We start from the raw sequence: 24,162 nt of genomic DNA, 5'->3' as shown, positions 1-24,162 counted from the left end.
TTGGCTGTCTCCTTTCAAAGATAAACTTCCACTCATCTCATCGCGGATTTTTTCTAATGCATATTTCATAATATGATCTATCAGATTTGCAAATCTGTACTTCAACCTGCTTTTTTGCTATAACTTTTGGATATTTAAAAGATTCACATTCAAATTGAACGTTACGATATTGTTCCTTATTATTCGATATGTATAAAATAAAGTAAGTGGTCAAATTAAATATATTCCTATACATTCATAGAAGAACCTACTCTAATAGACCACCATTCGACGTTTTTTTCAGTAATATTTTGCAACTTTCCGGATGAAGTACCAATATGTTTTTTTTTTTTTTTTTTGGATGAAATAGGCGGTTTACATACAGTTTAAAATCGCAAGATTCTATATTCAACAATGAACGTAATCGTGTAACTCCTTATTAAGACTCAAATAAACTATCGTCCTTTCCTTTTTTTTAGTAGAGAAGACTGATTCTTCCTATCTTTTTTCTGATTATGTAAAGAAATACCAAGTTGTATTTGAATAGATACTATCAGAATTACATTTAATTTAAGATTATCATACAAAGGCATGTTCTATGTCTATATGTCTATATAATCTTTACCAGTAAGGGGACTATCATGTGTTCATCATCATGGACTGTCTTCTTAAATCCCTTTTTTTGGAAGGTGTGTACAGTATCTTAATTATTCACGTAAACGAGGGGAAAAGGTATGATGATTTAACAGTAACTGCAAAGAAAGAAAGAAAGAAAACTACAATTGATAATCATGGACAATAAAACTATATAGCTATTATGTCAATAAGCCACATTAATAAACTATAAATAACTGAACATCGTTGGGCCTGTCAAAATGAACTTACTCTTCCTTCAATAAATAAATGTCAAATTATGCACATGGACAAATAAATAATAGTTTTTTTTTCTCGTAGTATGCATATAAATCGATATTATTAATAAAGAAGTATATATCATCGTTATTCCTTTTACAATCATGCTTTACTTTCTTTTATGGTGATGACGTAAAACAGCGTGAAGAAGTGCAGTCAATGAATGAAGATAATAACTATAGTAGGATAACCTTCCTTCTTCGTAAACAGATATAAATGTAATAATTTTATTTTATTTTTTTTTTCTAAATGTATTATTCTAGTGTTCAATCATCTTTTCTAAAAGATAAGCATCTCTAGGTTCGATGTTTTTATAATAATCTTTTTCAGTGCTGACAATTTTAAAGCCATTCTTTTGATAAAATTCAGTAGCTACTGTATTACTTATTTGGACATGTAAGAATACTTTTGAAATGTCATTGTCAAGTTTTGCTTGTTCTAAAATATGCTGCACTAATTGGTTACCTGATATTATCATGTTTAATTAGAATTCTAAAAGAAAAGGAAAAAGAAAAAAAAAAGTTTTTACCTAAACCGAGATGACGGTAAGGTTCCAAAACACCCAATGTCATTATATAAATCTTGGTTTTGTTAGTATTAGCTTCATCAGCTTCTTTACGACAGCAAACAGTACCGACACAAACATCATTATAATAAACTATGTAAATAGTTAATGCACATGCTTCTTCTTCTCCTTCTCTATTCTTGTCCTTGTTTATTACCTAATTTAGCGAATTCGCCTACTTCTAGTAAATCAGTATAGAAATTGTCATTATAATGAACAGGAAATAATGCTTTATGAAGAACTCGAACTTGTCCCAAATTGTTGGGTGTAATGTCTCCAAGGTCACTTCGTGTTGTCATTCCTCCTTTATTTTTCTTGTTCCTTTATTAAGCGATAAATGAAAAAAAAAAAAAAAAAAAAAAAAAGTGTACATACGCCGGATTAAAAATTTTTTTGGCCTCTATGTTACAGAATTTATACTTCAAGTTCAGCGGCAAACTCTCCCATTTTATACAAGATAAAAATTAAAAAAAAAAAAAAAAAAAAAAAAAAAAAAAAAAAAAACACATACAAATCAACAGGTTTTTTATTTTATTTTATATGAAGCAAGACATATAAAACACGCTCTATTAGTTCTTTTGATTCTTCTTTTTATCCTATTTGATAGACTTATATCAGTCAGAATGCCTACTATTATTTTGGCTGTTCTTTTCTTTCATTTACAGATTTAAGCTGTAAGTATACAGAGCATCAAATTGTATGTCTTTCATCCTATTTGTGAATTGGCGTAAAGGCACAGATTCAAGTCATGCTTAAGATAAAAGGCTTTCTTTCTTCTGACATAATAGTGCTTCAAAGTTGCTATCAGTTTATTATTGCAGCCTAGGACGATAAATAAAGTATTATTTTCACTGATAATGTAATTCGCGCACTAAGTTTAATCTTATATTACTTTCATTGTTTCATAATATGCATTATGCAAATTTAGAATTATTGTGGTGGTACAATAGCTGTTTACATGCCTACTAAAGTTGACTCCACTACAAAGTAATATAGAATACAACGATTTTATTGTTAAATAGTCTTAAAGGAAACAGTACATTTGCATGTGTATCCTTATAATGGAAGTTTTTTTTTTTTTTTTTTTTTTTTTTTTTTTTTTTTTTGCTTGTATAAATATCCAACGTCATTCATCTTGATCCAAGTTTAATATTAGCAACAGTGACTATACAGATAATAAATAAGGTATCAAACACACAGGAGTTTAAACTCATATTAATTTGCTTTTGCCAGGATATAGTTTGAATACATACACAAAGTAGATATATTTGTAAAGAGAGCATTTGTTTTATCAAAGAAAATAAACTAATTTCATTATTAACACTAGCTTTCGTTTTTATTAGTGGCTGTAGTATAAAGTAAGTAAGTATGCATATTTATAACATTTATAGTTGAGAAGCTTATTCACTCTACATATCTGCTTTACTACAGAGAAGAATTGTCCATTAAAATAGGTTTTAACTTGATGTATATTTATACAATTTTGATTCTAGAGTCAGACATCGTTTGCTTAATTCCTCTAAAATAATTAGAGTCGTTTCATTATTACTTGAATGAACCTGACTCTTTCACTCATTTTGCTAAACCATTCAATAGTGTATTTTCTTAAAGAGTTTTTTTTTTAGATTCTAGATTGTTATATTATCTAATCGATTTTTTTTTCTTTGTCTCGTTCTCTTCTATACTATTTCTAAAGCCTTTCTTCTTACACATACATACATATAAAGGGGAGGGAGGGGATTCAAGTTTGGTTATAAATATGCAATATTGTTAATGAAAATAAACGTACTTTTCTGCATTATGGCTAAAATAAAATTCTTCTTTTTTTCCTAAAAGAGTATATGTTTTATCATTTTTGGTATTCGTCGGAATTAATAACTTCTGACGTTATTATATAATTTTTCTTTTTCTTTTTTTTTTTTTTTTCATTTAATTAACTTTAGGAATGCAATCATCATATACTTGGATATTTGCAACAGGCATCATTGTATTCTTTGTTATTGTTATAATTCTTTTATTTTTTACAAAGACACCTATCGAATTACCTTTGTCATTTAATGGTAGTTTAGAGGATATTCCAAGTGATACAGAAGAAGACCTTGCCAATCTCTCAGAAGATGCTCGACTTAGTTATGAAAGCGCTAAAAGTATATTTTTATTTATTTATTCTCTATCAAGCAATAATAATAATAATAATAATAAATTTGTCAATAGCTTGGCAAGAGCATCATCCTCCAAATAGTATCCCTACAGACATCACACCTCCTCAGTTCGTTTCTATACAAGAGAAAGGCGTCTCTGCTTTTGAATTTGAATGGGATATGGATGCAAATTGTTTTGTAGCTGGAAGAACTGAAATACAATTTATGGAAGGAGAAAACTGTGTACAGACAAATTTACCTTTACCCAGGAATCAAGAAGTATATTACTGGGAGGTAAATAAACATAAACATATACATACATATATATATATACGCACACACACACACACACATATATATATATATATACATATATGTATATTGAATTTATTATTTGCTTCGAATAAGTTTATCTAATTGTATATTTATATATGTAGGCAAAAATGTTTGATAAACCAGAATCAACATTGGTTTCAGTGGGTGTGGCTACTAAACCTTATCCAAGTTGGAGACTGCCAGGATGGAATCGTTATTCAATTGGTTACTTTTCTGATACGGGTTATAAATTCTTTAGTTCGCCTTTTAATCACAAGCCTTATGGATTACCCTTTAAGCATGGTGATGTGATTGGTGTAGGCTATCGACATCGAACAGGCACTATTTTTTTTACTCGAAACGGTAGAAAATTAGAGGAAGCTTATGCTGGTATTAGATGGAATTTATTTCCTACAATTGGTGCTAATGGACCATGTCAAATACATGTTAATTTGGGACAAGCAGGTTTTGTTTTTGTAGAGGCCAATGTGAAGAAATGGGGATTAGCTCCTTCACAAGGAACCCTGTCCCCACCACCAGCTTATGGAACTGAACGAGATACAGTCTTATTAGCTATGGGGAATACATCAGTAGAAGAAGCAACCTTAATTGATATGCATACAACAATACTACAACATCACAGACCACCACCTTATCAAGATACCTCCTCCTCTGAGCAACAAGAGATAACAAACTTAATGGATTAATAATGTCACTTTTTATTATTATTAGTATTATGAGTATTTATATATAGTTATTTGCAGATATAATATTGACTATTATATTCCTCAAATAAAAAAAAAAATATTTATTCAAAAAATTCATCCCCATCTTCATTCTTCGCATTGTCAGTATTCTCTGTTTGAAGCTCTTCAACATCTACGGAATCAACGGGTTCAATTTTACCCTTTTTAATCAATTCATCTTTATATTCATTACGATATTTTTTTGACATCATATTCAAATCCTCATCTCCACTTTTTAAGGCATCCCTAATATCTTCCAATAATTTTTGTTTACGTTCCACGGCTTTAACATCATCTGTATTTTCTTTAGGATAAAGTGATACATATGGCATCGTCTTTGGGTATTTTTGTACATAGAGTAGTTTTATTTGCCATTCCTCTAATGTTTGTTGAAGTTTTTGTTTCTTTTCTGCATCTGTTTCTGTCTCGAGTGCTTTACGTGTCTGTGTAATCTTTCTTTGTGTCTTTTTACGTTCTTTTTTTTTTAAAAAAAAATACATGTGTATATAAATATATAAATAGTAAGAATATAATCTTAACGTAATAATAATATTTGTTGGCATTTTACCGAAATGCTTTATTTTGTGATATTTTGTGGCATGTTTGCGTTCATATTCATCAACAATACGTTCACCCAAATCAAATTGAAGTGCACGTAATCGTCTTTTTAATTCAATAACAACTTGTGCCTCTATATTAGGACGCTATAATAACATAAATGTGAGGAATTGAAAAGAAAAAAGAAATAAAGAGAAAGAGGGAATTCAACATCCTCTCTTTTCTTTTTTTTTTTTTTTTTTTTTGAGGGAGCTACAGCCTACTCTTAATGCTCGTTGTGTATCTCGGATCTTTTTTTTAATTTTTCCTGCACTTAAAGGACCATCTGTTGCTGCTGCTACTTTTGTGTTCTTTGTGAATTTGGAGGGTGCCTTTGGGCTCATTTTGAAAATGTTAAATTGTTTATATACAAAAAAAAAAAGAGGAAAAAAATAAATTAAGGGAAACTTGCTGGTTTGTAGACATGAAAAACTGTCACACTTTATGTGGCTTAAATTAGTTGTGTTTATTCTAATTAGGCTGCATGATTGGTGGAAAACTGAAAAACGATTGGCTCACCAATATTTTCAAGTAAGCTCAGAGCAATATTTACCTGCATGAAATAGCGAAAGCGGATAATCATAATTGTTGTTGTTGTTTTGGACGTGAAAGCGAAAGATGTCTCTTGCCATTATGTCTAAGGCTTGTCCATATCTCTTTAAAGTTTAGTGTTGCCGCCAGATCTCGATTCCATATTCTTCTTTTATCTTCGTGTTCATTTAAGCAATGTATATGTTCGCAACTACAAACAAACTTGTTATGTTATTATTAGTTAATCAATTAACTAACAGTTTTCAACTTTGTATTGCATACCAAAGTAAACCATGGCAGAATACAGTAGGCATTTTTTCGCGCTGAAATGGTCTTGGATTATCAATGAGCTTAAACTTCTCTAGTCTGTTTTCACAATTGGGACAGAAACTTGAGGTACGAAATTCATCGACAAGATAAACCTTGAAGTCATTCTTTTTTAGCATGTTTATGAGTCCCTTATTTCTTGTTGATTCTTGAAATTTTACATTCGGGGCAGACCAATTACCCATAATTAAAATGGCGTTGTGCCCAAATTTTTGCTTAAGCTTTTTCACCAAAGCCAGGTCATCTTGGTCATAGAACAACTTTGAAGAAAACTTAATCTTTCGGAACGGTAAAATTTGCAATTGTTCTAACAATTTACTTGCTTGTTGTTTCAAACTCTCTTGTTCGCCCCTAGACATTTCCGTTACAATCCGAAGTAGTTTAGTTTTGTCACTATGACTTAAACGTACTGATATATGTTTTTGCTGTAACATAAGCTTCAAGTAACCAGCGTAAATACTAAGACTAGTAGATTCATCGGGGTTTCTTTCAGGTTGGGAGAAATAACCTCAAATTCTTACAACGAATAAATTTCCAAAGTACAAATCAGCTTTGTTTTTGAAATAATGATTGTGAAAATAATTTTGCTTTGTCTGTTGAGTTTCACTCCCGTAATACGGACCAAGTACTTTTTCCGCCAAAGCTCTTGCCTTGACATACTCTTCGTATTCTTCTAAATCGACAGAAAATGATTTGATTTTTGATAAGTTTTCTTCCGACGATTGGACAGAAGCAAGCATGGATTTTTTTCTAAGAATTTTAAAAGGTCTTGCAAACTTTGTCCTTGTCATCTTTGTATATGTAGTGACCTGTTTTCCCTTTTTTTTTTTTTTTTTTTTTTTTTTTTTTGCTTCATTTTTGTCCAAGAAAGAAGAACCAGATACAGCAGCAGAGGAAATAAATATTTGAGACCCATTAAAGTTGCTAGATTCGCCCAAGTTTGGAAAGGCATAGTCCAGAATATGGAGAGAAGGCGGCATATCACTTACTTTTTCTTTTCCCTTAACTCGCTTTTGAGCCTCTTTATGCGGACTACTTTCTCTATCTATTATGAATGTAATGCATTAAACCAGCTGCTTTACAGCGTCAAGTTTGCCTATATGACTTACTTTTTTCTTTTTCTATACTTTGTAACAGGCTGAAAGTCGTCATCTGAATTGTCATCAACATATGGTTCTAAAAAAATTTGAATAGGATATTTATTTTGTGTTCATTGGAATTTTTAAAGCTACTGAATCATATATAGATATATATGACACCTACTGTCTTTAACTTTAGTAGACTGTTCCGTCTTGTTTTGAAGAGATTAAAGTGTCTCTTTGATTCTGTTGCTTCGAAGTCAACATAAGTCTACATTTGTGCGATATCAAGTATGAATACTCAATATGCAAACAAAGTATGAATGGTTCATGAAATGAAGGATTCGGACCTAAACTTTGATAGAAACCGTGTGTTGAGAAGAGGCTATAGATTCATGTATTTACCTCCATATATTTACTAGTGAATTGAATGCAATTGAGAATTTCTGGGCTCTTGTAAGAAGGAAGATAAAGCACGAGAATCTTATGGTTGAAGAAAATTTATCCGAAAGAATCGCTGATGCTTGCAACAATGTACGTGTTAGTGATCTTATATGGATTTCGTAGCCACTTTTAGCTTCATTTTAGTTATCAGAAACGCTCAAAACAACTTTTTAAAAATGATCAATCATTTTTTGGTTTTCCACCAATCATTTTTTTAGTATGCCCCAAATTATTTTTTTTATAATCACCATTCAAATTCCTTAATTAACCAATATTTCCCAGCTTTACTGTGTAAGACGGCACATGCTGTGTATTAGCAAGGTGTGTATATAGGGCTATTTTTTTTTTTTATTAATGACTAAAAGGTGTGTGTGGGGGTGGGACAATGAATTATGTACTCGTTAATTTTTTATTTTTTAATAGATACTACTACCCGTATATATTTGTGTTAGTGATAGTAATGAAATCTTTAAATGAGTATTAATAAGTCCAAAAAAAAAAACTCCTACAAGGGTGATAAAAATAACGTAATACGATATTATTACGGTAAATAATGTTATGTGTTTATTCCACATGGATTATGATTCATTTTTATGCCTTATTTATTTTAATGTCCGCTATGAAAGATGTAGCAAAAAAAAAAAAAAAAAAAAAAAAAAAAAAAAAAAATTAGTAACAATATGCGTACACAACTTTCCTTTTTCCTTTTATTATTACTATAACAATGTCGACTACAACAAAAAGATCTGGACGAGTTCGTGCTATTGAAAGTATTGAAAATAATGATTCAACAGGACGTCAAAGACAGATAAAACGCGATGAAGTAAAGCTTATACAGTATATATATAAGCGATGATTATGCTGGGTATACTAATTTTTTTTATATATATATATACTAGGCCATTCGTAAAAAACTCGAACAGGACTTTTTAAAAAAGACAAAGAGTAGTCATGCATCACGATCGCAGATGGTTGGCCGACGAGTACCTGGCACTGTATCTGCACTTAAACCAGGCCAGGCCCTGACTGTAAAAGAAAATATGTTAGTACTCGAATCTGCTCAACTCATGGCGGCTAAACGCTGTGATTGTGTTCTAGTTGTGAATGACAATGATCATTTATCAGGTATTTTTACAGTTAAGTAAAAAAAATAAATAAATAAGATAATATTTTAATATTTATCTTCTTTGTATATTAACTTTTTTTTTTGCATGTGTAGGCTAAAGATATTGCGTATAGATTGGTTGCAGAAGGTTTAGATGCGAAGTAAGTATAGCCATATTTTGTTTAGGCAAAAATAAACTAATTTCGGTGGAAAAAAAAAAGGACAACACCTGTTGTGGATATTATGACAAAGGATCCATTATGTGTTACATCAGATACTTCTGCAACTGAAGCACTTAATCTTATGGTTGCTAAGGGATTTCGGCACTTAGTAAATAAATACATATATGCATATAAATATGTACTTGTTTATTAAGCAAAATTTTAACTTTTCCTTTTCTTTTAGCCTGTATGTAATGAAGAGGGCGATATATTTGGCTTATTAGATATTACAAAATGTTTATACGGTGCGCTAGGCAAAATTGAACGCGCTTTAACACAAAATACTGTTGAACTTAACCAATATGTAGAATCATTACGAACTACTTGTCCAAATTTACGTTCTGTCCTGACTGGGCCTCCTCAAGCTGAAGTTAAATATCGTACTAATGTTAAGGATATTGCCATTATGATGAAGGAGTTACGTACAACTGCTGTTCTAGTAACAAAGCACCATCATCTGGCCGGTATTTTCACATCGTAAATTATATAACGATTTCATGTAATAATACTGTATGTTGACTTCTTTTTTTAAAAAAAAAAAATACAGAAAGGATATTGTACTGCGTGTAATTGCTGCTGGTTTAAATCCTGAAAATTGTACAGTAGTACGTGTAATGACACCAAATCCAGATACCGCATCACCTGAAACAACAGTAATTGATGCACTTAAGTTAATGAATGGTATTTACAGAATGAATTAAAAAAAAAAAAAAAAAAAGCAATATGTATTAATGAACTAATCTTCTTTGTTAGAGGGACATTATTTAAATTTGCCAGTGTTAGATAATGGTATTGTCATTGGTGTAGTAGATGTATTAAAACTAACTTATGTTACCCTGGAACAGGTAAAAAAAAAAATGAAAAGAAAAGCTGATTACACTATATGCTTATTCAATTTTTTTTTTTTTTTTGATTTAGGTAAGTGGAGGGCAACAAAATGGTCCTATGTGGGGTCGTTTCTGGGATGCCCTCGAAGAAACCAATTCTCAACTCTCTGAAACATCTGCTCAATATATATCCCCACAACCTTCGACATCTTTTCAAAGCTATTATTCAGATATTACACCCAATGAATCTGCCAGTATGGTGAATAACAAGCAAAGTACTGCAAGTACAACCACTACAAATACCTCTCAACAAGAAGACACATTTACATTTAAATTCACATTCTTGAATAATATCCATCGTGTTGTCTGTCGACCTGTGTTTACTGAGTTATTAGAAGCAGTGAGGTCCAAAATGACAGCAGATCATGGTGACGATGTCGGTGATGAGGAATGGTTGGTGATTTCATATATAGATGATGAAGAAGACCAAGTATTAATATCCTGTGATGCTGATGTTATCGATGCAGTTCGGTTAGCTCAAAAGATGGGACAAACACGAGTCAAATTAATTGTACAAGATATACAAAAAGAAGTGAATGAGGAAGAGGAAGTAACGATAGAAAAAGAGGAAGTAATGATAGAAAAAGAAGTACCTATTGTAGAAGAAAAAAAGGAAGAAAATAATTCTACTAAATCAAGTTCCACTAGCAATTTTTTGCTGCCGGTTGCTATTGGATTTTTAGGACTTGTAATCACTGGAGTTATCATATTCTCAAAGAGAGGTTCAAAGAAATAAATAAATAAATAAATATACTTATATGCATATATACATGTATGTATGTATTATATAAATAAAAATGCAGAAAGTTGCATTTTATATATATACAAATTTGGCATTAATAACAATGCTATTGCCACTATGTATAGCGTCATCATACAACTGCCCTTTTATTATTATTATTATTATTATTATTATTTTTTCTTCTTTTTTTTTATTATTATTATTCTTATTAGTTTACATATTCTTTATACTATCATTAATTACATTCCTTTATAAGCATACGAGTTCAATGAATGGATCCAATTGTTATTTAGGCTATAATAGCAATCATTTAATGGATTATGTTATGTCCGAACAAGAAAATAATTTTCTAGTAGATCAACCACCTTCATTTAACTATTACTATTTACCTATGACATTAAATAAACTATCAGAACAGCAAGAAGAAGAAGAAGAAGAAGAAGAAGTATATGACAATAATCCTGATATAGTAGCAAATAGCGCGTTTTATCAGCCCTTATCATTTTATTATGAAGAGAGACTAAAAGAGGATTCTCGACTTTTACCCACTTCTTCTTTTGAAAAGGAGAACAACGACACTATGTTTGATCTATTTCAAGAGATCAAAGAAGATTCAACTCAACAACAACAACAAACAGCAGTAGCAGCTGATATGTCGTCCTCTTCTTCTTCTCCTCCTCCTCCTCCTTCTTCTTCTTCTTTTAAAAAGCAGCCATCATCACCTTCCTCTACTATCTCTGAACTCAAACGACAAATTCATATTCAATCAGAACAGAAACGACGTGCACAAATCAAGGACGGCTTTGAAGAACTGAGGAACGAATTACCTACTTGTCTAAATAAAAAGATGAGTAAAGTAACCCTTCTTCATAAAAGTAAGTAACTTTTTAACTTCTATATCCTTTCCTTCCTTCCCACTCTTTTCTCTTCTTCTTCTTCTATTAGTTTTTGATCTATCTCTCTTCATTTTTTTTCTATAGCTGTTCAACATATTCAACATCTAAAGAATACTCAGACAGCAATTCTTGCAGAATTGGAAAGACTTGTTAATGAAAATGAACAATTAAGAAAGTAAAAATAATAATAATAATGATTTGTAGTATATCAATATATATATGTATATGTATATATATATATATACATGTATATATGTTTATATGTATATGTATATGTGTATATATATGTATATGTGTATATATATATACACACACACACACACATGTATATATTTACATATATTTTAAACCCATATTTGTTGCATATAGATTTAAAGAAAATGTTCTTGGAAAACAACATGCATAAATAATATGGATACATTTTGTTGTGAAATATATATACACATGTATAGATTAATATATACACGTATATACATTTACGCCTTTTTTTTTTATTTATTTATTCATACTATACATTAAAAATATACTATTTATTTATTTTATTTTATTTTTTCTTTTTTTTTAAAAAAAAAAAAAAGATAGACTTATGCCACACATATACTCTTAAAAAAAAATGCATGTACACATTTCTTTTTCTTTTTTTTTTTTTAATCATGAATACCACCTAATACATCTGTCTGTGCTAGTGCTAACAACATAGGATCATCGAAATATTTGTTTATACTAACATCTTCTGAAAGACCCTTTCGTCTACGAGTTTTCACCATAAAGTCACGTGCCAAGTGTTGTGCTGTACTTGGTTCCAAGGGACGCAATACAATAGAAGTATCAAGTGGATCACCTGGTACAATCTGCCAATGGTCAAAGATTTGTTGGCAAAATGCTTGACCTTCTGTATGAGTTCTTAGATCGGTCTCAAAGCCACAGGAATCAATAACAGGGATGTAGGCCTTTACGGTATATAAGGGTGAGCCGGGCTTAGGGATATCTTGGGTGACATGGCCTCTACGGCGTTGCAAAACAGTATAGACAGCAGATACACAATCAGCAGGAGCCTGTATTTCAACATAATAGACAGGTTCCATTAAACGTGGTGTGGCCTAATTTAAATAATAAATGTTACTATTGTTTGTTTTTTTTTTTTTTTTTTTGTTACTATCTTCTTTCATATAGTATAATACTTTACTGTTAAGAAGGATGAATAGCAGACTCGTCTTGCAGTAGGAATAATCTGTCCTCCTCCTCTATAAATAGGTTCACTAGCTAAGGATGCATCCAAAATTTTAAACTTTACATTTCTTATAGCTAAACAAAAAAAAAATAGATAGGTTGAATGTTCAATTCATTTAAACACACACAAATAACTTACGTTCATCACAAAGAGGACCCTCTCTAGTGCCCCATTGGAAACCTTGTCGAATCGAATCTTTGATTGTACCCAATAACTTTTTATCCACTTCAGTGGGTAGTGTATCATCCATCAAGAGATTAGGACTCATGTCATCTGGTCCAAATGCCCATACAGATCTGGAGGCTAATACATCCCATCCGTGTTTTGTCTCCAAATACTTTCCAAACTTACTCTTAGGCCATCCAATTTGAATATCACCATTCTCGATTTCTTCTGCAAGTTCTTTTTCAAGTGGTTCTGCAATAAATGTCAACTTATTTTTCTTGTTAGGTGTCTCTGCAAAGCATTTGAGAGCAGAAGTTTCAACTACTGTCTCGCAAAATCTGACAACAGGATCTGATACTTTGAGTTCAATCTCTGCATACATACGTCTCAAATCATGTAATACACAATCCAAGTATAGCTCGCCTGTACCTAATACAATATGTTCACCTGATTCTTCCACTTTGGTTGTCACGATGGGATAGCTCTTGTTAATTTTACGAAGGCCATCCAGCATTTTAGGTAATTCGGATGGGTTAACAGGTTCAATAGCAACTTTAAGTGTAGCAGCGGTAGGGAATCTAAGAGGCTTAAAGATATAGGCATCTTCAACAGGCTTTTGATCAACAATAGTAGCTGTCTTCATGATGGAAGTATCAACGCCACCTAATAAAACCCAATTACCTGCTGGAACGCCTTCCACTTCGATGCGATACCTCGATTCAAAAATCCATGTATTCAAGACCTTTTGCATCGTCATGTCTTCTTCATCATCCTTTGAATATCCTTCACCCAAAACGCGTACAATTTGACCTTCCTTAACACTTCCACTAAAGACACGGCCAAAGGCTTGGAATTCTGTGCTTGATTCATTATTAAAAAGCTTTGTGATATAAATCATAAGAGGTCCATCTGCATCACATCTTAACATAGCTTGTGTAGTTAATGATTCGTCGATAGGTCCTGTATAAAGATTTTGAACCTTATGTTGAGCATTATCAATAGGTGAAGGTACATGTCGTGCCACCATGTCCACAAAAGCATTTGATAAACCAAAGAATCTTGTTAACACCAATTGCAATAATGGCTTCACATTTAAATCATACTCTTTTGCTTTAAGCTGAATACCTAAGGATCTTAAAGTGTGTTTTAAGTCGTTACGTTCTTCACCAATTACTTGTGAATAAATCTTGTAGAGTGGTTCCAAAATGAAATGTACAAAGGTACGTTTAAGATCACCATTCTGTGATTTTCTATGAAAACTACCTCGTTCAGGGTTATAATAAATGTCGCCCCATAATCGTCTAGCAAATTCAGATTCATCAAAGGAAGTGTCATCATAAGTGTCGGCATATAACTTGGCGAATGATTTAAGTGAAAATGTCCAACCCATTTGTGCTGAGGCAAAACAGACGTTACCTAACTCAGGTGAAAGACGAATGTCATGACCTCCAGGAACAGATCTAGAAAAAAAAAAGCAAAGGTTAATATCATTTTATTATTATAATAATAAATATATATATGTATGATTACCGAATAATGGTATTCACTTCTTCTATTGTATGACGCAATTTAAAATAGGCATCAGCAGGAGGTATTTTCAATTCCAAAATTAAACGATCGACTTTATTAATGACTAATGTCATTGCAAGTCCTTCACGTACACAGTATTTAATAATTTGCTCAGTATTCACCATCACACCCTCGACTACATCAACGACAATAGCAACACCGTCTGCTAAACGAATTGCAGCCACTACCTCATCAATAAAATTTGTGTGTCCTAATATATATATAAAATGTCAATGAAGCTGTCATATTTACTCAATGTGTCATTAATTACCGGGAGTATCGAGCATATGAAGTAAATAAGATTTGTCTTTCATATCCTGCAAAACTAAACTGACGGGCATACTTTTAATAGATAATCCACGTTCTCTTTCTAATATATGTGTATCTGTATAACGTTCAGGTTGCTCTACATTGATAGGCATATGAGGATGTGTTTCTGAAATGAGCATGTCAATAAAGGACGTTTTTCCGTGATGAAGATGACCTACAATAGCAATATTTCTCACAAGATCTGGATGATTCATTAAATCTGCCATATATCTATAAAAGAAAGAAAAAAAAGTTCATTTAGTTGCAACGTAGGGTATACATGTATATATATATATATTTATATGCTTTACTCTTTGCTGTAATAAGTGTCGGGTAAATCAGTCTCGGTGACATTAAACTTTCTTATTTTGATAGGTGCAATAATAGGTTCAGATAAAGGTTGCGTATCCTCTTCTTGAACCATAGTTTCTACATCTTGGCCGTACACTTCTTCAGCTGAAGGATAATATTTCTTATCTTCATGTAAAACAATTTGATTGGCAGGAATTTCTATGATGAAATAGGGTTCAATTTTAAATGTTCTTATTTTTTTTGTTTTTATTCATTTATTTAATTTTTATTTCGTTCTATTCTGCTTTGTTTTATTTTATTTTATTTAGTTAATTTTGCCTACCTTCAAGTTGCATTTCAGAGGTTTCTTCCATTGCCTCATTCTCTTCTTCTTCATCATCATATTGTTGTTGTTGTTCTTCTTCTTCCTCAAGTTCTAAATCCTCATCCTCCTCATCAAGTTCAGGTCCAAGGTAATTACCAAACTCATCATAAAGTGAATCATCCATGTTTGGGATTTCTTTCTTTTTTTTTTTTTGTTAGAAAATCGCGTAAAGAGAGATCTATCAAAATTAACAACAAAAGTTTTTTTGAAATTCTGCTAGCAACGTCATTCGTGACTTGTTTATAAAGATGATACGATTAAACATTTTTTTTTATTTTTATTATTTTTATAAATTAAAATTTATAAAGCGACCTCTGGGCGCATACTATCTTTGTTATATTGGATTGCCTAGGTCAGTTCAAATTATGTGAAAAAAAAAGGTGTCTAAAAACCCTCTTACGGGACAAGAGGTAAAAAAGGTAAAGGAAAGGGAGAAGAGAAGGTGAGAAAGAAAGGGGAAATATTGCTAACAAGTTTAAAGGGACAACCTAGTTGAGTAATTTCCTGTCTGGATCAAGAAGTGGAGGAGACACTTTGCTTACACTTTTTGGACAAAAGGAAAAAAAAATCAGACGAAAAAAAAATGAGTTCAAACACTTTGATGGTAAATGTTCAGACTTTTTCTTCACCTGTAATAATCAAATCCCAAAAAGGAAATTCCTTTTTCTTGAAAAAAAAAAAAAGGTGAATCACAGACGTTGCATAAGTATTGTGTCTAATTTAATGAAGTGTGTTTTAACCTTACGCTCCTTTGATAAATCGCAACTTAAAAATACAGAGGACTTTCTCGATCCCAGAAAGCCTCTGTATATCACATTCGTCCTTAGCAATTAGCAACATAAACTTGCTTCTAATGCTCAGCAATACAAGATGTATGCATGTCTGGTTTTTTCCAAAAAGAATTCTTATTTTTTTTTTTAATGATCTTGAACCAACATCTTTGATAGAGCACAAAAAGAGTGAATATGGGGGCTCATTAATAGCGGTTCGTAGTCACGCTGGCTTATGGCATCTACGACAAACAGAGAATAGTGCACCCTACACTTGTCCATAAAAATGTGAAAATGATACTTAGTGTGCTTACTCAAGACATCCATTGTATTTTTCAAACTAAGGCTACAATATGATACGCATTCATGATTTTTTTTCATCTGTTTTACATATTTGTCATTTTTTTCTACATAAGTTCAAGGAACTGTTTTTTACGTTACCAGACCCATAAGCTTTGTACGTTACCAATGGCATTGATATTATTAGGGGACTTTTCAGGCATATTATTCTTTTTTTTTTCTCTAAGATACGGTTTACTCAGCTGCTAATAAAACAGGCCGACCAAAAGTTGTGGCAGGGTCCCTATCATTGTTAATCCCTTTTGAATAAGGTTCTGCTAACACCTTTTTGTCAAGTGTCGTAAATGGCTCTAGTGAATATCAAATGGTTGGATTCCTATAGATTGTTTTTCATTTTAAAATGTTTTGCCTTGAGGGACTAATAAACTCTATATTGTCAATTAGGTTAACACACTGATATTTCTAAGGTGCGCATACATACATGGGAGACTACGTGTGTACAGTTATATGAAAGTATGGATTTGACAGCCATATTTAAGATACAGCATTAGTAAATATTGTGGTGAAATACACCGATAATTAATAAAGAATATGCATAGATATGGCATGTAATTCATATCGTGCACTTTCACCATATCATATATCAGCCAAACAGAAATAGAAAGAATCCTGAAATCCAGAGATCTCAAATAATATACATATAGGCATGATTATTTAGCTCCAGTTGAGTCATAAATAACAACTCTATATTGATTCGCGTTCAAACTACATCCAACAGATGATAGCTGTGACAGACAGAACAATAGAAGATGTTACTCAAGATATTGTTATGACGTCGCTAATAATGGACACTGTAAGAGAAATAATTTACCTGCCATATCAAAAGGTTGCTCTTGTTTTTTTCTTAAGACCTTAGTCTTTTTAATAAGTGGAATATTTACCAAAAAGGACTACACTCGATTTCTATTAATTTTTTTTTTTTAAGTGCAAATCAACCTTAAATTTTCCACAAATATGTCACATTTTCTTTACCTTCTTTACCGATCTTTGCTTATTTCACACAAAGACATGCATCGATCATTTATTTTTAACGAGAAAAAAGCTATTTATGACAGTTGTCTAGAGAAGAATGAGCTTTCAAGCAAGTATTATTATTAGTGCACATATTTAATTAAAATTAATAATAACATCATAGATGCCACATGCTTTGATTGTGATCAGAAGGGACACTTAACAAAAAAAAAAAAATAAGCAAAAGAAAAGTATTTTTTCCCTCTTTACCCAATTGACCATTGATAATAATGTATACAGATCTCTTTACCTAGAGTTCTGAGAAGCTTTATAAAGACTCTTAACTCTTTTAGATGCTTCCATTTTTACAGTAAATTGCTGAATCACATTCTATTTGTTGGCGAAGTATATAGTTCTTTATGCCTTTATCGAAAAAAAGACATCAGAGAGCATATTCATAAAAAGAGTTTTTTTTTATTTTGCAAAAGTATGAATTTTTTCTTTTTTGAGAATTTACAATAGAAGAACTGGTACTATTACTTGTATCTTAGTAAAGCATCATTTGCGCTTAACATTAAGTTTTTACAAAATGACTAATTTGTACAACGTATAGTGACTGAAGCTCACTAACTGAGGAAGTGAGGGAACAAAAAAAAAATAGATATAGTGCATATCAATGACGTTTTATTTACACTTTGGTTATCATCCTCAAAGCATAATTATGTCTTTTTTTTTTCTTTTGTTAGGTGTTAAATGTGTGAAAAGCTATATTTAGACAAATAGAGAAGAAAAGGGAATACAAACTAAATATTATCTTAGAAGAGATATATCATATAAAGTACCGAAAAGGTAGTCAATTTCAAGCTAACTATTATTTGGGACACAGATAAGACTAAAATACAAGTCAATGACTCAATCTGTATACATACTATATAGCTATTCCTATTTCTAATTTTATTAGAATAGCCTATATGCACTATACTATATAGATTTCATCAAATGGATGTTTTATGCTGCAAAGATCAATAGAGTAGAGCAATTTATAAATTATCCTATATCTTTGTTGATAAAAACGAATTTACCAATCATAGATTTTATACTATTCAAATTATAATTTCTAAAGCTTAATACTGAGAGGATGTGTTATCAATTAGATCAGTTTACAAGTCTATTGATCAATAGGCTTGACTTGATAAAGACCAGAAAAAGGATGACCGTCAACATATAAAACATATTAACGCATGTTTATGTCTGTTTTTTTTTTTTTTTTTTCGAAAGTGTTACTGTTTGAATGATTTGTGTTAAGCACATTTTGCAGCTTTAAAGTCAACAACAATTGCCAGTAAGAAATAATATGTCCTTGGGGTCAGTCCAGATTCATTTAGGGAATCTTTCTGTTTCGAGAATACACTACTTTTACTATTACATTAGATATGATGCAATGTATTAGTATTAACTTGAATCAGCTTACAAGGAGCTGAATGCCTTAGTATCAATATCCTAAAGGTTATTTAAAGGCAGACAGAAACTAATCAATAGAAAGCATAATACTTTAACGCTTGTCTCTTGTAGGTACTTGACCCTTAATTATTTTGAATATGTGTCTTTACTCTTTATCTCTCATCTAATTAGTCGTGGTTCTTGTAGTACGCTGATATTCTTTACAGTCTTTTATCTCTGTATGACCTTCAGTCTATGTATTCATTGTCTATTTTAACAGAGTAAACATGAGCAAGAATAACCTTGCATCAAATTATATAGCACGAAAAAATAAAAATAAAAAAAAAAAAAGTATGTAGACAAATGCAAATCAATTAGAGAAGCTTTAGCTGCAGTATCTTACTTATACCTTGATTAAAAGCCAAGTACAATGTTCACGATTAGCTAAGCCCGCTTGGAATTAGTGAACAATTCATATTCTTGCGTGCAGACTAAAAAGTTTACCGTTGGTGTGTTCATGTGCTCCATCCCGGGTGTCTAGATGATAATTGACAACTCAATCTTTATTTAAAACTGGTCTTCTTACAATATAGATGAACCTATTACTAAGTAATCTAGAAATACTTGGTTATTATTTTTGAATCTTCAAACTAGAGTCATTATTTGATCCGAAATAGAAAGTGAATCTTTGCGCATATCATTTCTTTCTCATCATCCTTTCTCCTCTCACTCTACTACATATCTACACTGATCATATCTTACTTCATCTTGATATATTAATGACTTTAATAATGATAAATTGGAGCTTATCAAAATCCATTATGTATAAAAATACGGAAGCTAAAAAAAAAAAAAAAAAAAAAAAAAAAAAAAGTATTATCATGGCTTGTTGCTTGATCATTCTCTTTAAAATTTCAAAGTACGGCATAATTCTGGAAAAAAAAGAATAAAAAAAAAAGTATAACAAATGATGGAGATTTTTCATTTGTTTTTTTATTTTTTTTTTTTTTTTGTTCCTTATTATGCGCACTATGATGACGATGTGTACAACATTTGTATTCCCTCAATTGTAAGCAATGCTCGTGTTCACACATAAATATTTTTTTGTTGTTGTTGTTGTTGTTCTCCTTTTTTTTTTTTTTTTTTTTTTTTTTTTTACTTTCTCTTTTCTCTCTTTTATATACATATTTATATATATCCTTAATAAGCAAATGGAAAAGTTAGTTATTAATAAAGAAGAAAAGACAAGCAACAGCAATAAGCCAACTATCTATTTGAGTCATCCTCATGTACTTAATAAATCTTCATTTACAGATAATGGCTTTCCACCTAATCATCCATTAGCTGGATTACCTTTTCCATCTCCTTATCAACAGCAACAACAAATTCGTCTTACGTATTTTCATACCCGTTCTCCAGTTTATGTTGAAACACCCAGTTTTGGCTTGAAAGATTTCGAACTAAAAGACACGTTAGGTACGGATAAAAAAAAAAGAAATAGAGTGAGAGTGAGAGTGAGAGTGAGAGAATTCAGAACCTATTGACTCTTTCTTGATAGGGACAGGAACATTTGGTAGAGTTTATCTTACAAAATTCATCCCCTCTAATAAATACTATGCTATGAAAGTATTAAAAAAATCTGAAGTGGTGAGATTAAAGCAAGTAGAACATTTATTATCTGAAAAGCAGATATTATCTTCAGTTCGATTTCCATTTATTGTAGATCTGTAAGATAAAATATATATATATGTATACATATAACATCATGTTCGTTTATATTGCTTTATATATAGTTTCTGTACTTTTCAAGATAATACCAACTTGTATATGTTACTTGAATATGTGGTAGGTGGTGAGCTTTTTACACATTTACGTCGAGCTGGTCGTTTTACGAATGACATGACTCGTTTCTATGCCTCTGAAATTGTCTTGGCTATTGAATATCTTCATTCTAAAGATATTATTTATCGTGACTTAAAACCTGAAAACCTCTTGATTGATCATCAAGGACATATCAAGATTACAGACTTTGGATTTGCAAAGAAAATTGTCGATCGAACATGGACATTATGTGGTACACCTGAATATTTAGCACCAGAAATTATTCAATCCAAGGGGCATGGTAAAGCAGTTGATTGGTGGGCACTTGGTATTTTAATATTTGAAATGTTAGCAGGGTAAGTCATTTTTATGTACATGTTTAAGGGGGATGGAGGGAAAAAAAAAAGAAAAGACAACTGCCACTACTTCTCTCATTTTAAAAATAATTCTATTCTTTTAAATAGTTATCCTCCATTTTTCGATGATAATTCATTTGGAATTTATGAAAAAATATTAATGGGAAAAGTACAATTTGCAGCTCATTTTGATCCATTAGCTAAAGACTTATTGAAAAGATTATTAGTGAGTGATCGAACGAAACGATTAGGGAACTTGAAGGTAAAGAAAGCAAAGATTCAAGACGAACACAAGATACTAACCTTATTCTATGATAGGGAGGATCAGAAGATGTGAAAAGACATAAATGGTTTAGAGGAGTGGACTGGATAGGATTGTTAGAAAAGAATGTGAGGGTAAGAGTGACGATGATGATGATGATAATAATAAGGAAAATTAACGTCAATTGTAGGCACCTATTATTCCGCATTATCCACATCCTGGAGATACAAGTAATTTCGAAAAATACCCAGAAACAACATTTGATAATCATTTTAATCAAGAAGATCCTTATAAAGATCTTTTTAAAAACTTTTCATAATATGGGCAGCATTATTATATTAAAATACCCTGTTATTTTATTCACACAGACACTTACACACACACACACACACACACACTTACACATACATACATACATACATATATATATATGTTATATATCCTTTTGATAAGGTCGGAGATGATCTATTTCTCCTTCTTTGTAAGTCTTTTTATCTATTGTTTATAATAGGTATACATGATAATAGATTAATTAAAAAAAGTAGAATACAAAGGCCTCTTAATCATGTTGACCTATTACTTCTTAATGTATGTGTATAGATAGTAAAGGGAGAAAGAAGGGAAGAGGGGAATTCTAATTCGGATCATCGGAAGAAGATCATGTCAAATAAGGAGATATGAAGTGAATACATGATTAATAGTAGCTTTCATTCCAAATACTATAGTTTCCCTTCTCCTTGATAAAGTGTAAGTTGTTTCAAGAGTATTATACAATGTGTGTGGTCAAAGAAACAAATCGTATGTGTATATATAAATAGAGAGAGAGAGAGAGAGAGAGAGAGAGAGTGTGTGTGTGTGTGTGTGTGAGTGAGAGTGACTGAGTGAGAGTGACTGAGTGAGTAGTAGTCATACTGGTAGTAGACTCTATTATGTTATCCTTTCATCAACTACAACATTCTTTATTTTAGTCTTCCTATTATCTTTTTTTTTTCTTTTTTGTGGCTTATTCCTGCATAATATAGGTGTATAAATAGATTTAATATTCAGTAACACTTGGATCAGATCACATTTTCTGACAAAATCTTGTGATCTGTCCATTACTCAGACTTGATACTGAATTTAACTATCGACATTCCATTCTCCTTATCTACTTTTATTTCAAATACAAGTACTTGTTTCATAGATGTTTCTTCTATATAATATACATATATATATTTTCCTGTATGTTTGAATTTTCCCTTTCCTTTTTATTATTATTATTATAGAATAAATTAAATAATAAATAAATATATTCATATAAATATATATATATACATGCAAATATTAACTAAATAATGGAGGATTTAATAATTTAGCTAGATGTTCTGGAATTTGATTTTCGGGGTATCTCCATTCTGGGTGATAATATAACTGTAAAGTATTACTAGCATACCATTTTGGCAAATCTATTTTAAAATAATTAAAATGTATACATAGATAACATGTATGTAATTTTACCTATTGAACTGGGATGATTTAATTTTTCTTGAACTTCTAATGCCATTAATTCAGTACGACATGCTTTATCTCTATGAATTTGTATGTTATAGTATTGTGGAGACATTCTACACTGTAAACCCATACGATAGGCTAAAAATGTAAGTGCTGCCTGGTCTTGTCGATGATTGGCTCTTGAGGAACCAGGCGGAGCTATACAGTTTTTATCTAAACCGCAATGAAACCAAGGTTCCACTAAACCTTGCATTACAGATTCATTCCAAACATCAAATCCTAAGGCAGCACCATTACAATTTGGATTATGAGCATATTGTAAAGGATTCGCATCAAAATACTTATAGAGCCCAGGGTGAGTCCATTGAGCCATCGTCTTGGAGGATCTGGGTGACCAAAATCCTGTGGACTGTTGATTTGGGTCTCGTAGAAGAGTAGGGATAGAGCGTATAAATTCAGCTGTCACTACATTGCCTGCATCTAACCATACTAATAAACCATTTGATTGATCCATGATGGTTTTATTTGTTGCCACCTCATGTACAATACCTGTCTTCCATGCATATTCACCGGCATTTATCGCGACATCCCAAAATCGAGGATATTTAAAATAATCAAAGGTAACTAACTCGTCGACTAATCCTGTCTGTACAAATTGATCGAGAATCGGTAATTGAGTACGATTCATGCCAATATTATAAACAATAATACGTGGAAATTCACTAATGTCTACTTCTTCTCGTAATTGATAAAGTGAATAAAGAAAATTTTCAAGGGAACACAAATGATTTGCACTAGAAGCTGTGACAATCGTGAAAGGGTATTGAGTGGGCTTAGGATGAATAGGTTGTGTAACATATTTTGGGCTGGGTGGCTTTAATTCTTGTTCTAAAATAGAGCTTTTACTACAGTTTTCACATGCACTCACTAAACAGAGAGAGAGAGAGAGATAATTGAGTCAAAAGATGAGAGAGTATAGATATATCTAATCTATTTCTATTTACCAGATGGTGCTGTATATATAATTCTAAATTTTAAAGTAGATATAAAAAAGAGCCCAATAAAAAAGAGAGCAAGAATGGGTATACTAAGTATGTTCTTGAGTTTATTGGGCGATATAGGTCCAGCTATTAAAGAGATATGCATAAGGATAAAGAGAAAAGGGAAAAAAGAAGAAGAAGAAAAGAAAGAAAAGAAAAAGGGATAAATAAGATTTAAATATAGGTGCAAAAAAAAAAAAAAAAAAAAAAAAAAAAAAAAATAGTATCTTTTTT

The 24,162-nt window shown here is 31.3% G+C and overlaps 11 protein-coding genes across 11 annotated transcripts; 5 read left to right on the top strand and 6 right to left on the bottom strand.

The window, feature by feature from the left end:
• Positions 1-1,079: 1,079 nt before the first annotated feature.
• BX663DRAFT_499590 (acyl-CoA N-acyltransferase) lies at positions 1,080-1,821 on the bottom strand. The gene is made up of 3 exons (XM_051526206.1): positions 1,614-1,821; positions 1,421-1,549; positions 1,080-1,356 (listed from the first exon to the last, which is right to left on the bottom strand). Exons 1-3 carry the CDS (start codon positions 1,753-1,755, stop codon positions 1,151-1,153), a joined length of 477 nt encoding a protein of 158 aa, XP_051385390.1. The 5' UTR covers positions 1,756-1,821; the 3' UTR covers positions 1,080-1,150.
• A 1,580-nt stretch (positions 1,822-3,401) lies between these two features.
• BX663DRAFT_429751 (concanavalin A-like lectin/glucanase domain-containing protein) lies at positions 3,402-4,619 on the top strand (the record flags this gene model as incomplete). The annotated part of the gene is made up of 3 exons (XM_051522753.1): positions 3,402-3,603; positions 3,671-3,891; positions 4,035-4,619. 3 exons carry the CDS (start codon positions 3,402-3,404, stop codon positions 4,617-4,619), a joined length of 1,008 nt encoding a protein of 335 aa, XP_051385389.1.
• A 101-nt stretch (positions 4,620-4,720) lies between these two features.
• Positions 4,721-5,599, bottom strand: BX663DRAFT_549407 (uncharacterized protein; the record flags this gene model as incomplete). The annotated part of the gene is made up of 3 exons (XM_051531142.1): positions 4,721-5,133; positions 5,227-5,362; positions 5,480-5,599. 3 exons carry the CDS (start codon positions 5,597-5,599, stop codon positions 4,721-4,723), a joined length of 669 nt encoding a protein of 222 aa, XP_051385388.1.
• Positions 5,600-5,737: 138 nt separating this feature from the next.
• BX663DRAFT_280897 (uncharacterized protein) lies at positions 5,738-6,592 on the bottom strand. The gene is made up of 2 exons (XM_051521986.1): positions 6,069-6,592; positions 5,738-6,008 (listed from the first exon to the last, which is right to left on the bottom strand). Exons 1-2 carry the CDS (start codon positions 6,545-6,547, stop codon positions 5,975-5,977), a joined length of 513 nt encoding a protein of 170 aa, XP_051385387.1. The 5' UTR covers positions 6,548-6,592; the 3' UTR covers positions 5,738-5,974.
• A 996-nt stretch (positions 6,593-7,588) lies between these two features.
• Positions 7,589-7,759, top strand: BX663DRAFT_429297 (uncharacterized protein; the record flags this gene model as incomplete). Its single annotated transcript, XM_051522724.1, has 1 exon — positions 7,589-7,759. A coding segment is annotated over one exon (171 nt), but the record flags the coding sequence as incomplete, so codon positions are not given.
• A 510-nt stretch (positions 7,760-8,269) lies between these two features.
• On the top strand, positions 8,270-10,705 carry BX663DRAFT_449497 (uncharacterized protein). Its single transcript, XM_051523728.1, has 8 exons — positions 8,270-8,459; positions 8,536-8,772; positions 8,856-8,902; positions 8,963-9,071; positions 9,147-9,439; positions 9,510-9,643; positions 9,716-9,807; positions 9,881-10,705. Exons 1-8 carry the CDS (start codon positions 8,361-8,363, stop codon positions 10,583-10,585), a joined length of 1,716 nt encoding a protein of 571 aa, XP_051385385.1. The 5' UTR covers positions 8,270-8,360; the 3' UTR covers positions 10,586-10,705.
• Positions 10,706-10,916: 211 nt separating this feature from the next.
• On the top strand, positions 10,917-11,893 carry BX663DRAFT_483919 (uncharacterized protein; the record flags this gene model as incomplete). Its single annotated transcript, XM_051524524.1, has 3 exons — positions 10,917-11,466; positions 11,572-11,662; positions 11,857-11,893. 3 exons carry the CDS (start codon positions 10,917-10,919, stop codon positions 11,891-11,893), a joined length of 678 nt encoding a protein of 225 aa, XP_051385384.1.
• A 241-nt stretch (positions 11,894-12,134) lies between these two features.
• On the bottom strand, positions 12,135-15,561 carry BX663DRAFT_429434 (P-loop containing nucleoside triphosphate hydrolase protein; the record flags this gene model as incomplete). Its single annotated transcript, XM_051522731.1, has 7 exons — positions 12,135-12,587; positions 12,674-12,792; positions 12,857-14,343; positions 14,414-14,663; positions 14,724-14,992; positions 15,073-15,271; positions 15,396-15,561. 7 exons carry the CDS (start codon positions 15,559-15,561, stop codon positions 12,135-12,137), a joined length of 2,943 nt encoding a protein of 980 aa, XP_051385383.1.
• Positions 15,562-16,047: 486 nt separating this feature from the next.
• Positions 16,048-16,607, bottom strand: BX663DRAFT_499582 (uncharacterized protein). Its single transcript, XM_051526205.1, has one exon. It carries the CDS (start codon positions 16,532-16,534, stop codon positions 16,355-16,357), a length of 180 nt encoding a protein of 59 aa, XP_051385382.1. The 5' UTR covers positions 16,535-16,607; the 3' UTR covers positions 16,048-16,354.
• A 3,498-nt stretch (positions 16,608-20,105) lies between these two features.
• Positions 20,106-21,872, top strand: BX663DRAFT_499577 (camp-dependent protein kinase 9). Its single transcript, XM_051526204.1, has 6 exons — positions 20,106-20,434; positions 20,517-20,685; positions 20,752-21,135; positions 21,244-21,397; positions 21,454-21,531; positions 21,588-21,872. The coding sequence occupies exons 1-6, from the start codon at positions 20,170-20,172 to the stop codon at positions 21,714-21,716; spliced, it is 1,179 nt and encodes a 392-aa protein (XP_051385381.1). The 5' UTR covers positions 20,106-20,169; the 3' UTR covers positions 21,717-21,872.
• Positions 21,873-22,577: 705 nt separating this feature from the next.
• BX663DRAFT_499570 (uncharacterized protein) lies at positions 22,578-24,062 on the bottom strand. Its single transcript, XM_051526203.1, has 3 exons — positions 23,893-24,062; positions 22,895-23,815; positions 22,578-22,842 (listed from the first exon to the last, which is right to left on the bottom strand). Exons 1-3 carry the CDS (start codon positions 24,032-24,034, stop codon positions 22,721-22,723), a joined length of 1,185 nt encoding a protein of 394 aa, XP_051385380.1. The 5' UTR covers positions 24,035-24,062; the 3' UTR covers positions 22,578-22,720.
• Between the last annotated feature and the right edge of the window lie 100 nt (positions 24,063-24,162).

This window comes from Cokeromyces recurvatus (assembly GCF_025118155.1).
Source record: "Cokeromyces recurvatus strain NRRL 2243 chromosome Unknown BX663scaffold_5, whole genome shotgun sequence".
Taxonomy (NCBI): Eukaryota; Fungi; Mucoromycota; class Mucoromycetes; order Mucorales; family Mucoraceae; genus Cokeromyces; species Cokeromyces recurvatus.
The sequence above is the reverse complement of the archived record's forward strand: the minus strand, read 5'-3'. Positions and strand labels throughout refer to the sequence as shown.

What these genes read in the sequence shown, in the direction of transcription:
- BX663DRAFT_449497 (XM_051523728.1), top strand. Translation starts at nt 8,361, where the DNA reads ATGTCGACTACAACAAAAAGATCTGGACGAGTTCGTGCTATTGAAAGT. An exon ending in CTGGCCGGTATTTTCACATC is followed by an intron (nt 9,440 to 9,509) that starts GTAAATTATATA and finishes AAAAAAATACAG; the next exon opens with AAAGGATATTGTACTGCGTG. An exon ending in CTTATGTTACCCTGGAACAG is followed by an intron (nt 9,808 to 9,880) that starts GTAAAAAAAAAA and finishes TTTTTGATTTAG; the next exon opens with GTAAGTGGAGGGCAACAAAA.
- BX663DRAFT_499570 (XM_051526203.1), bottom strand. Translation starts at nt 24,034, where the DNA reads ATGCATATCTCTTTAATAGCTGGACCTATATCGCCCAATAAACTCAAG. An exon ending in TATATATACAGCACCATCTG is followed by an intron (nt 23,816 to 23,892) that starts GTAAATAGAAAT and finishes CTCTCTGTTTAG; the next exon opens with TGAGTGCATGTGAAAACTGT. An exon ending in AAATCATCCCAGTTCAATAG is followed by an intron (nt 22,843 to 22,894) that starts GTAAAATTACAT and finishes ATTTTAAAATAG; the next exon opens with ATTTGCCAAAATGGTATGCT.
- BX663DRAFT_280897 (XM_051521986.1), bottom strand. Translation starts at nt 6,547, where the DNA reads ATGTTACAGCAAAAACATATATCAGTACGTTTAAGTCATAGTGACAAA. An exon ending in TTCTGCCATGGTTTACTTTG is followed by an intron (nt 6,009 to 6,068) that starts GTATGCAATACA and finishes TAACATAACAAG; the next exon opens with TTTGTTTGTAGTTGCGAACA.
- BX663DRAFT_499590 (XM_051526206.1), bottom strand. Translation starts at nt 1,755, where the DNA reads ATGACAACACGAAGTGACCTTGGAGACATTACACCCAACAATTTGGGA. An exon ending in AGGCGAATTCGCTAAATTAG is followed by an intron (nt 1,550 to 1,613) that starts GTAATAAACAAG and finishes CTATTTACATAG; the next exon opens with TTTATTATAATGATGTTTGT. An exon ending in TTACCGTCATCTCGGTTTAG is followed by an intron (nt 1,357 to 1,420) that starts GTAAAAACTTTT and finishes TGATAATATCAG; the next exon opens with GTAACCAATTAGTGCAGCAT.
- BX663DRAFT_499577 (XM_051526204.1), top strand. Translation starts at nt 20,170, where the DNA reads ATGGAAAAGTTAGTTATTAATAAAGAAGAAAAGACAAGCAACAGCAAT. An exon ending in CGAACTAAAAGACACGTTAG is followed by an intron (nt 20,435 to 20,516) that starts GTACGGATAAAA and finishes CTTTCTTGATAG; the next exon opens with GGACAGGAACATTTGGTAGA. An exon ending in ATATTTGAAATGTTAGCAGG is followed by an intron (nt 21,136 to 21,243) that starts GTAAGTCATTTT and finishes TCTTTTAAATAG; the next exon opens with TTATCCTCCATTTTTCGATG.
- BX663DRAFT_499582 (XM_051526205.1), bottom strand. Translation starts at nt 16,534, where the DNA reads ATGGATGTCTTGAGTAAGCACACTAAGTATCATTTTCACATTTTTATG.